The following is a 12,265-nucleotide window of genomic DNA, read 5'->3' on the forward strand; positions in this document are numbered from 1 at the left end:
GATCCAAACCCCAGCTGACATGCCATGGATCCCCTTCTGGTGGATCCAGAGAGCCACAGGACTCCTACTCATCCACAATGTACACTGGGGCCAGCCTAGGCTGTTTAGTGCTTCAGGGACCTTCCAGCCCTGCTTCAACCAAAAGGCTCAATATAAGAGCAGCACAAACTCAGGGGAAAAAAGGGAGTCAATCCTGCTCCTGATGACAGCATCCTGACTGAATAAAACCGGCAGCTGTTCAAACAATAAAGATGCTGTTCCTGACAAAACAGAACTGTCAGTCTCCTCCGGACTCTTGCGATCTCCTCCTGCATCTTTCACTCTGGGTTCTCACTGTTCCCAGCGGCAAGCTAACAGGCCACAGCAGCACTGCATTGCAGTTTCACACACAAATGGCATAAGCCATAGGAAGCCATGACCAACCGCTGGGCCACAAACATAGAACACTGCCAGCTTCTGTCCACAAGGGCTGCCATCCTACAGTGCTACACAGGAGACAGAAACTCCTGAGCCCAGAAAGATTAGCCATCAACTCTGAAAATTCCCCGTTGGATTTTTTTTTTTGTCTGCTTGGACCTGGGGGATGCTCAAGGAGCCCCTCCCTAGACCATGATGGGGGAAGGGGTCAAGGCAAATACAGAGCAGAGGCTCTGCAGGAGGAAGGACCCCACACATTGAGTCATAGATCAGAAAGGCTCAGCTTCATTTTTTTTTTAAGGCAGATGCCCAAAAACATAGAAACATATAGAAACAGGACTGCAGATAAAGGCCAAATGGTCCACCCAGTCTGCCCATCCTCCGTAACCACTAACTCTTCCTTTTCCTAAAGGATCCCATGTGCTTGTCCCACGGTTTCTTAAATTCTGACATAGTCCTCATCTCCACGACCTCCATTAGGAGGCTATTCCACGCTTCTACCACCCTTTCCATGAATGAATACGTTCTTAGATTCCTCCTAAGTCTATTTCCTCTTAACTTAATCATATGCCCCCTCGTTCCAGTGAAAAAAGCTCACTTCTTGTACATTAATGCCCCTGAGATATTTAAATGTCTCTTTCATATCTCCCCTCTCCCTCCTCTCTTCCAGCGTATACATGTTGAGGTTCATAAGCCTGTCCCTATATGTTTTATGTCCAACACTGCTTACCAATTTTGTAGCCACCCTCTGGACCGACTCCATCCTGTTTATATCCTTCTGTAGGTGCGGTCTCCAGAATTGCACACAGTACTCTAAATGGGGCCTCACCAGAGACTTATACAAGGGCACTATCACCTCTTTGTTCCTGCTTATCATCCCTCTCCTTATGCACCCAAGCATCCTTCTGGCTATGACTTTTTCTACCTGTTTGGAAACTTTACGGTCATCAGACACAATCACCCCCAAGTCCCACTCTTCCTTTGTATACAGAAGCACTTCACCCCCTATACTGTACTGTTCCTTTGGATTCTTGTGACCCATGCGCATGACCCTGCATTTTTTAGCATTAAATCGTAGTTGTCAAATATTGGAACATTCCTCAAGCTTCAAAGGGCCTTTCTCATGTCATCCACACCTTCTGGGGTGTCCACCCTGTTGCAGAGTTTGGCATCATCCATAAAGAGACAAACCTTACCTGAAAGCCCTTCTGCAATATCACTCACAAAAATGTTAAAAAGAGCCGACCCAGGACCAATCCCTGCGGTACTCCATTGATAACATTCCTACCTTCAGAGCAAGCTCCACTTATCACTAACCCTCTGTCTCCTTCCATTCAACCAATTTTTAAGCCAGTCAGTTACTCTAGGTCCCATACCAAGGGTACTCAGTTTATTTATGAATCACTTGTGCGGAACCGTGTCGAAGGCTATGCTGAAATATAAATACACCACATCTAGTGCCCTTCCCATGTCCAACTGTTTGATCACCCAATCAAAGAAATCAATCAGATTCGTCTGACATGACCTGTCTCTAGTGAAGCTATGCTGCCTCGAGTCCTGCATTCCAGTAAAATCAAGAAACTTCACAATCCTCCGCTTTAGAAGTGTTTCCATTAGTTTATTCACCACTGAGGTCAGACTGACAAGTCTGTAATTCCCAGCCTCCTCCTTACTTCCACTCTTGTGCAAAGGGACCCATCCGCCCTTCACCAGTCCTCTGGGACCATTCCGGACTCTAAGGAAGCATTGAAGAGGTCCATCAGCGGAGCTGCCAGAACTTCTCCGAGTTCCTTGAGCACCCTCGGATGTATCCCATCAGGCCCCATCACTTTGTGTACTTTTAGTTTAGCTAGCTCCTCACAGACACAGTCATGTGAGAATGGGTCTTGGTCTACTATACATCCATCCCCATTTGCATTTGTTTTCTGCCTTTCACCCGTGAACACAGAACAGAAATAGTTGTTAAGCAGTTCAGCTTTATCCTTATTTCCACCCCCTTAGCTTTGAGCCTTACAATGCTATTATGGCACTTCCTCCTGTAGCTTACATATCTGAAAAAGTCTTATCTCCCAATTTTACCGCTTTCCTGACAGCTTTTCCAGCTGCTCTTATCTTATCCAGGTATTTTCGCCTGTCTTCTTCTTTCTGAGTCGTCTTACAATGTATGAAGGCTAACCTCCTTTCCCTTATCTTTTCAGCTACTACGTTCGAGAACCAGAGCGGTCTTCTTTTCCTCTTTCCTTTATGTAATGTATTAATACTTTAAAATAGCTCCTTTCAGTCTTGTCCACTGCTGTTCTACTTCCTTCAGCAGTTCTCATCCAACTCCCCCATCTCAGCAAAATTAGTTCTTTTGAAATCCAGGACCTGCAATCTTGAATAAGTCTTCTCCTCTGTCTTAATACTGAACCACACCATTCAGTGATCACTAGATGCTAAATGGTCTCCCATTGTGACATAAGAAACATGCTCTCCATTTGTAAGCACCAGGTTCAGAATAGATCCATCCTGCATCGGTTCCGTTACTCACTGCTAAAACAATTCTTTCTGTAGGGAATCCAAGATCTCTTTGCCTCTGGACGACTCTGCAGCAAGGATGCCCCAATCAACATCTGGCATATTATAATCACCTATCAGTAGTACTTCCCCTTTCCTAGCTATCTTGTGGATATCTTCAATTAAGTCTCTGTCCATTTCTTCTGACTGTGAAGGTGACCTGTATATTACTCCTATGTAAATACATTTTCCTTTCCCTCTTTCCAGTTTAATCCACAGTGCTTCTTTCTTACCCCATGTGTCCTGCAGATCTGTCACTTTAATATTATTCTTAGCAGATAATGCCACTCCTCCGCCCTTTTTTCCTACACTGTCCTTCCTGTATAGCCAGGTATAGCTTTATCCCAGTCATGGTTCTCCGTGAACCACATTTCTGTAACCGCCACTAAATCCAAGTCTGCTTCTATCATTGTAGCCTCTAGATCTAGAAGTTTGTTTCCCATACCTCGGGTACTGGTATACAAGGCTCTCCAGATGTTACTCTTTTTTTTCTTCTTCTACAGGGGCATTCGATGTCCTACTTTCCTGAGAGTTATTTATGGCGTTGGGGCCTTTTTTACTCATCCCCAGCAAGTTTAGTTTAAAGCCCTCTTTAGTACTTTAGCCAGTCTGTTGCTGAAGACACACCATCCCTTCTTTGATAGATGGACACCATCACTGCTCAGTAGCTCCTGGAAAGTCATCCCATGGACTAGGAAACCAAAGTGCTCATGTTGGCACCATCCATGCAACCACACATTTAGCTCCAGGATGCAAGCTTCTCTCTTTTGTCCTTTATCTTCAAAAGGGAGAATCGATGAGAACACCACCTGTGCACCTAGGTGCTTCACCTTCTGACCTAAAGCCATGAAGTCCCATTTGATATGTTCAGTAGGATACCTGGCAGTATCATTCGTGCCAACGTGGATGAACAGCATAGGTGAGTGGTCAGTAGGCTTGATGAGTTTAGGGAATCTTTCCACATCACAAATCTTGGCACCAGGTAGACAGCACACCACCCTGGACAACATGTCTGGTCGGTAGATAGGTGCCTCAGTACCCCTCAGAAGTGAATCTCCAACCACCACTATCTTTCTCTTCCTATTGGTCATTTGTCCAGCCAGTGATGTTGGGAGTTTTGATTGTTGTTTCCTCCTGTTTTTGAGATGTTTCTAGCTCTTCTGCCTCTAGGGCTGCGAACCGATTCGTCAGTTCAACAGGAGATGGAGTTGGAGGGTTGATCTTGCAGGATCTGGTGGCCTGAGTCCAGCTGTGCTCTGTCTACTCAAGATCTTCTCTCCCTTGGCTGGAAGTCCCCAATGTATATATATTTTAAATGTTCCCAGAAGGAATACCGAAGCAATATTCCCACACCAGAACTGGGGTGCACAGACCTACCAACCATCTAATGGAGACTGAGAATACTCTTTCTATTCCCTCCACTTCCCCCTAGGTCCAGTATTTCTACTTCTCTCTTCCCCCATTCCCAGGTATCGACTGTTATCCTCCCCCCCCCCACCCCCCGCATGCAGGTCCGGCTTCTCTCCATCTCACTCCCTCCCCTGCACAGGCCTGGTATCTCTCCAACTTGTACCCTCCACTGTGCAACCCAGGATCTCCCTCCCTCTCCACAGTCCTCTAAACTTGCAGCAGATAGCCTGCAGAGGTAGTAATGAAAACAGGCTGCTTCTGGCCAGCCCCAACAGGGCCTTTCCTCTGTCATGTCCCGCCCAAAGGAAGTTACACCAGAGAAGGCAAGAAGCAGCAGAGGAAAGGCTCTGGTGGGGTTGGCCAGACTGTTTTCATCACTACCTTTGCTGGCCACCCGCTGCGAGTTTGGAGGAATATGGGGGTGGGGAGCAGAAAGTGATGCCAGACCTGTGGGGAGGAGAAGGGAGAGAGAGAGATATACTTGATAGAGGGCACCTTGGCCTTTTTGCTGGGTTTCCTCAATGGTAGCTACACCCCTGGTGTACAGGTAAGATCTTGTAAGGTAAGAGGTAAGGATAATGCATTTGATATGCCGCCTTTCTGTGGCATAACCAAAGCGGTTTACATATTATAAACAGGCAATTTCTCTGTCCCTAATGGGCTCACAATCTAAGTCAAACCTACACAGGTAGCTTTCCTTTAGAAATTAGCTTGAAACTACCTGACCACCAAACTACCTGCAGTATTAAAAACTGCCTCATATCATAGCAATCTGTATTGTAAATTTTGTGACCACAACAATAGAGCAATCTCTATCAGGTAAAGTAATGCAGCACTGCGTCTATATGTGTGAAGGGCGGACTATTCAGACTAAATGCAGTGCAACAGTGTACACAGGAAAAAAAAAAAAAGGATGCAGAATATTAATCTGTAATAACCTCTGCACATACTGCAGGCCAACAAACAAAATCCACAGGATATTAGAATCAAGAATAATTTCGTAACAGGTACCATACTTTCTATGTAAAAGAAACATGAACAAATGGTCACACTTAATCACATGGCTGTTGACTTTAAACAGCAACAGATGTTCTGATGGATCAAAGCACAGATGCAGAAGGATTAGCTTCATTTCTCACAAGTGCATTTGCACTACTGATTTACTTTTAAGGAAAGGTGGCCCCCATCTGATCCAGTGGTCTTTAGCTTTGATCTCATTGCTTCAGATAATCTCTCATACCTTGTGTGATCATTGGATCCAGAACAAAGGATATGTCCAAGCGGATGCCAAGCCAGACTCCAGATCATTCCCTCATGGGCTATTTCCATACCACCAACCTCCTTCTCCACACTGCAATATAACAGAACTTATGCAATAACATTTACTGAGAGTCCCTATACATCATAAATCCATTGCTTCATGGTATCAGCCGCAAACAATTTCAGTTTGGGCACAGAGAGTAACTAACTCATACAATTCACAGTAAATCATGGAGGAGGTGATATTAGAATCCAGAACTCCATGCAATTTCTGTACTCTCACCCCTATGTCTGAGGGCCAGCAACAGTCAGATTTGACATAAAACACCATTAAGTAAGTTGTCATAGAGATTTGTGTGATGTTCTTTAGATATTACTCTTCTAACTTTTCCTTTTTATATCAATATACATAATGGGTTGATATGAAAAGAAAGGAAATGGTGCTTACCCCACTTGCCAAAATAATAAAGAACCATCAGACCCTCCACTAGCAAACAAGCCTTCATGGACAGGATGCCAGGCCACAGCTGTAAGAACAATATACATAGACTGTAATGCTGGTATCCTTACCATCCTAAACAAATGTCAGACTCCCACACAGATACCAACAGGAAGATTAACAATACCAATACTGTCGCATTAAACACTGACAACGCAATATTAAGGCATAGGCAAAGTAGGCAAGTACCTAGGGCCCAATGGTTAGGAGAAGTGTCAAATGTGGTAATTCAATGACTACCAAGGAAGATGTTTGTAATGGCAAGTAAATTGCGGACAGAAAGAAAAGAAGGGATGAGAGGACCCCTGGTCTGTCTATTCTCTCCTAAAGAGTTGCACGGGGACAGAAATCTTACCCATCCCCGCCCGTCCCTGCTGGAATCTTACCCGTCCCCACCCATCCCCATTGGAATCTTACCCATCCCATCCATCCCTGCAAAAATGTAACCCATCCCAACCCGTCCCTGCAAAAATTTAACCCATCCCCACCCGTCCCCGCAAGAATTTAACCCATCCCCACCCATCACTGTAAGAATTTAATGGTACATAAAAGAAAATTCCAGTCAGCTCCCTCAGTCTCTCTCTGGATTTGAGCCACACCACTGTAGGCAAGGAAGGATTGGAAGCTGAAACTTGGAACACTCTAGTGTGCACAAGATTTGTCTCTGATTTACTGGCACTTTATGCTGAGAGGTCACCACATGCACATGCCAGTAGGTCAGGTGTCATCTGATGCTCATGCCTGTGTTAGAGCTGAAGTCTGCTCATCAGCCCGGGAGCAAAGAGGATTAATTGTAACATAGTAAGTGACAGCAAATAAAGACCTGAATGGTCCATCCAGTCTGCCCAATAGTCACACTCATTATCAATTCATGATTAAATCAACGAGTGTGATATTATATACTTGATTATGGTCTTTCTTTTGTGTTTCTGGAACATAGACCATAGAACTCTATCTGGCCCTATCCTTATGTTCCAACTGCTGGAGTTGTCGTTGAAGCCCACTCCAGTCTATGCGTCTTCTCATTTGTGGGACACAGATCGTAAAAATCTGTTCAGAACTGTCCTTATGTTCCAGCCACTGAAGTTGCCGTCTAAGCCTTTTCCAACCCATCCTAAACCAGACTTCTATATATTAGACAGACCATACAAAGCTGCCAGGTATTGGCCCTAGTTAATCACAGCCAGAGTCGCCATCTAAGCATTACTTCACACATCCACACACATGCAGCCATTTAAGGTTAGGTTTTTTTATAACTTCCATTTTCTAATTAGAGATCCTCTGTGTTCATCCCATGCCTTTTTGAATTCCATCATCATTTGTGTCTCTACCACCTCCTTAATGGAAAATTTTCCACATTTGTGCTGTTAAAGCAAGGAGGAAGAGGAGGAGGAGCAGACAGCAGTCAAAGAACTTAGTACTCGGTAGATGAGAGGCTGGTGCAGGTTGTAGCTTTACATTTCCACGGGAATCCCGCAGAACTGCTTCCATCCCTGCAGGAACCCCACAGGAACTGCTTCTGTCCCCACAGGAACCCCGCAGAACTGCTTCCATCCCCGCGGGAACCCCACAGAACTGCTTCTGTCCCTGCGGGAATCCTGCGGGTTCCGTGGGATTCCCGCAAGCCCCGTTCCCGTGCAGCTCTCTCCACCCCTGTCGGCAGAAGAAGTCAGGAAGAAATGGTTCCTATTTGCTGCTTCTTCCTCTGCAGAAGACCTAGAACCACCCCTTTCCACAGAGGTCTTGTCTATTCTCTCCACCCCTGTTGGCAGAAGAAGTCAGGAAGAAATTGGTTCCTACTTGCTTCTTCTTCCTCTGCAGTCAGAACCATGCAGGGATCCAAAGGGTTAATCCTGCCCTGAACACTGAAACCAAATTCCTTCAAATACCCACAAACCGACTCAACACTGATGTCATTTAGAGTTTCACAAAATTAAACCAAACAATAACAGGCTAGCAGTGAGGCAGCACTGTGCTTCACATTTGTTCTTATAAGAGAGTTGTGAAGTGATCTTTCACCTGTGGCCTCTTTCTTGTGACCCCTAAAAACCTGGAGCTCCTCTTTAAGGTTTCGGATGTCAAAAAGTTTGCAGAGGTGATCCCGTGATGCTGTGAGCAGCCAATTGCCATTAAGATTCCATTTTACCTCCATCACTGGTTTTTGTGAGCATGTCTGAAAATAGTGAGATAAACGTACAACAAATCTAGTCGATCAACATGCAAGTAAAGAATATGAACCACAGAAATTTTGGACTAAGTAAATAGTTTGCAGGTTTTCATTTGAAATGTCATTTTACTTCCTATCTGGTAAACCACGATAGGCGTAGTAAAGGGGTGAAACACCTCCAGCTCTGGACTTGGTGCTCTACCCCTGATATACCATCAGAGCAAACTAAGAATACACACAAGTCTTATTTTCATCCAGCAACCTCAATTAAGTGTCATTGTTCTAAAAGGCAGTTATTTCTGTTCCTTGACTGCTGGAGAGGTAGCTCATCCAGCGACCTCAATTGTTAACTAAGGTGTGGGGAAGTAGAATACTTGCATAGGTTGCTGAGTCGCTTCAAAGAGCCTGTTTAAAAGAGGACCCTTAGATTCAAAACTATATAAAGAGGAAAGGTCCCACTGAACTTCTTTCTGGAGAAAGTTCTGAGAGAAGAGGGCATTTCTCTGGTAGTGACACGCTACTTTGCATTGTCGCTTTGGGAACTTAAAGATTGGGGTTTAAAGGAGGAATTGTAGGTTAGTGTTAGGCAAAATAAAAATATATAAAAAGCAAATTTTAACAACTAATCGCCATAGTCTTTTCCACTTAGTTTTAAAAGCTTTGTACCACAGCATTAACAGATAGAATCTAACAAGCACTGCAGGATCTAGTTTAGGAACTGGGCAACATTCTGGGGAAGTGGGAGCCTATTCCGAAAGGATGGGCTCCACCATAACCAGGGTGGGACCAGGCTGCTGGCATCGGCATTTAAAAAGGAGATAGAGCAGCTTTTAACTAGAAATGGGGGGGGAAGGCCGACAGTCACTCAAAAGCGCATGGTTCGGGATCAGGTATCTTGCAAGGATACCTCACAAACAGGGAAGTAGGGTTTCTGGATAGTGAGGTTGAACAACAGGCCTGTGGTAGGCCAGGTGCCCTTAAATACAACCAAGATCAGACAAAAGATGGCAAATCATTAGTGTCACGTACTAAGCATTCATGCAAAATAGGAACAACAACATACTCTGAACATGTCTATATGCAAATGCTAGGAGTCCTAAAGAAACAAGATGGGAGAGTTGGAATATATTGCACTAAATGAAAAATTGGAATATAATAGGCATTACTGAGACCTGGTGAAGGAGGATAACCCTGGTACACTGTCATACGGGGTACAAATAATATCGTAGTGATAGGTGGACCGGACTGGTGGGAGGTGGTAGCATTGTATATTAACGAGAGCCTTGACTCAAATAGATACAATTCAGCAGGACACAAATCACACCTTTGAATCATTGTGGGTTGAAATTCATGTATAAAAGGGAAAAGGATGGTGATAGGAGTGTACTACTGTCCACCTCGCCAGGATGAGCAGGTAGACGCAGAAATTGATAAAAGAAATCAGAGACGCAAACAAATGGGCATGTGATAATAATAGGTGATTTCAATTATCCAAATAGACTGGGTAAATGTAACATGGGACACGCTAAGAGAGGTACAATTGCTTGATGAAATCAAGGACAGCTTTAAGGAGCAGCTGGTGCAGGAAGCCGATGAGAGAAGGAAAAATTCTAGACTTGGTCCTTAGTGGAGCGCATGATCTGATGAGGGACGTTATGGTACTGGGGCCGCTTGATACAGTGATCATATATGATCAGTTTTGATATCAACTTGAAGTAACTATACACAGGAAGTCAATACGTTAGTGTTTAACTTTAAAAAAAGAGACTATGATAAATGATAAGAACAGTTAAAAAAACCTTAGGGGGGCAACTGAGAGGGTAAAAACTATACAACAGGCATGGACGCTGTTCAAAAACTACCATCCTGTAGGCCCAGGCTAAACATATTCCGCGAATTAGTAAAGACGGAAGTCAAAAGATCTGGCGTGGTTGAAAAGTGAGGTGAAGGAAGCTATTAGGCTAAAAGAAACGCCTTCAGAACATGAAGAAGGAATCGTCCGAAAATAACAAGAAGCAGCATAAGCAGTGTCAAAGCAAATGCAAGGTACAGATAAGAAGACCAAGAGGGATTACAAAAAAAGATAGCATTAGAAGCAAAAAACATAGCAAATATTTTTTTGGTATATTAAAAGCAGGAAGCTGGCAAAAGAATCGGTTGGGCGCTGTGATGACCGAGGGTAAAAGGGGCGATCAGGAAGATAAGACGATAGCTGGAGAGATTGAATGAATCTTGCTTCGGTCTTCACCGAGAAGATTTGGGTGGGATCCGGTTGTCGGAATGGGTATTTCAAGCGGACGAGTCGGAGAAACTTACTGACTTCACAGTAAACCTGGAGGACGTAATGGGGCAGTTCAGCAAACGAAGAGTAGCAAAGTCCTGGACTCGGATGGTATCATCTAGAGTACTGAATAGAACTGAAAAATTGAGCTTGCGGAGCTACTGTAGTGATATGCAATTATCCTTAAACTCGAGCATGGTACCGGAAGATTGGAGGGTGGGCCAATGTAACGCCGATTTTTTAAAAAAGGTTCCAGGGAGATCTGGGAATTATCTAGACCGGTGAGTCTGACGTCGTCGGTTCCGGGGAAAATGGTAGAGGCTGATATCAAAAACAAAATTACAGAGCACATCCGGAGGACATGAATTACTGAGACCAAGTCAGCACGGCTTTTGTGTGTGGGAGGAACCTTGCCTGACCAATTTTACTCAATCTTTGAAGGACGTAAACAAAATGTGGACCAAGGGGAGCCCAGCTGATATTGTGTATCTGGATTTTCAAAAGTGCGTTTGACAACGGTACCTCATGAAGGCTACAGAGGACATTGGAGGGTCATGGGATAGAGGAAAAGTCCTATTGTAGATTAAAAACTGGTTGAAGGATAGGAAACAGAGAGTGGGGTTTAAATGGGCAGTATTCACAATGGAGAAGGGTAGTTAGGTGGGGTTCCTCAGGGGTCTATGCTAGGACCGCATGCTTTTAATATATTTATAAATGATTTAGAGATGGGAGAGTAACTAGCGAGGTAATTAATTTGCTGATGACACAAAGTTATTCAAAGTCGTTAACTCGCGGACAGGATTGTGAAAATTCCAGAAAGGACCTTACGAGGACCGGGAGACTGGGCGGCCTAAATGGCAGATGACGTTTAATGTTAGTAAGTGCAAGGTGATGCATGGGGAAAAAAGAACCTGAATTATAGCTACGTCATGCAAAGTTCCACGTTAGGAGTTACGGACCAAGAAAGGGATCTGGGTGTCGTCGTCGATAATACACTGAAACCTTCTGCTCAGTGTGCTGCTGCGGCTAGGAAAGTGAATAGAATGTTAGGTATTATTAGGAAAGGTATGGAAAACAGGTGTGAGGATGTTATAATGCCGTTGTACCACTCCATGGTGCAACCGCACCTTGAGTATTGTGTTCAATTCTGGTCGCCGCATCTCAAGAAAGATATAGTAGAATTGGAAAAGGTGCAGCGAAGGGCAACTAAAATGATAGCGGGGATGGGACGACTTCCCTATGAAGAAAGACTAAGGAGGCTAGGGCTTTTCAGCTTGGAGAAGAGAAGGCTGACGGGAGACATGATAGAGGTATATAAAATAATGAGTGGCATGGAACAGGTGGATGTGAAGCGTTTGTTCACGCTTTCCAAAAATACTAGGACTAGGGGGCATGCGATGAAACTACAGTGTATTAAATTTAAAACAAATCGAAGAAAAGTTTTCTTCACCCAACGCATAATTAAACTCTGGAATTCGTTGCTGGAGAACATGGTGAAGGCGGTTAGCTTAGCAGAGTTTAAAAGGGGTTAGACGGTTTTCCTAAAGGACAAGTCCATAAACCACTACTAAATGGACTTGGGAAAAATCCACAATTCCAGGAATAACATGTGTAGAATGTTTGTACGTTTGGGAAAGCTCGCCAGGTGCCCTTGGCCTGGATTGGCCGCTGTCAT

At 44.3% G+C, this 12,265-nt stretch overlaps 1 protein-coding gene across 1 annotated transcript in view; it reads right to left on the bottom strand.

Moving 5' to 3' along the window:
• The window catches only part of WDR33 (WD repeat domain 33), a 441,658-nt gene that overhangs the window by 89,879 nt on the left and 339,514 nt on the right, over nucleotides 1-12,265 (bottom strand). Inside the window, 4 exon segments of the mRNA XM_030215962.1 lie at nucleotides 5,624-5,734; nucleotides 6,092-6,170; nucleotides 8,162-8,299; nucleotides 8,302-8,315. Coding sequence (XP_030071822.1) covers nucleotides 5,624-5,734; nucleotides 6,092-6,170; nucleotides 8,162-8,299; nucleotides 8,302-8,315 — 342 coding nt within the window.

Source organism: Microcaecilia unicolor, chromosome 10 (assembly GCF_901765095.1).
Source record: "Microcaecilia unicolor chromosome 10, aMicUni1.1, whole genome shotgun sequence".
NCBI classification, from domain to species: domain Eukaryota; kingdom Metazoa; phylum Chordata; class Amphibia; order Gymnophiona; family Siphonopidae; genus Microcaecilia; species Microcaecilia unicolor.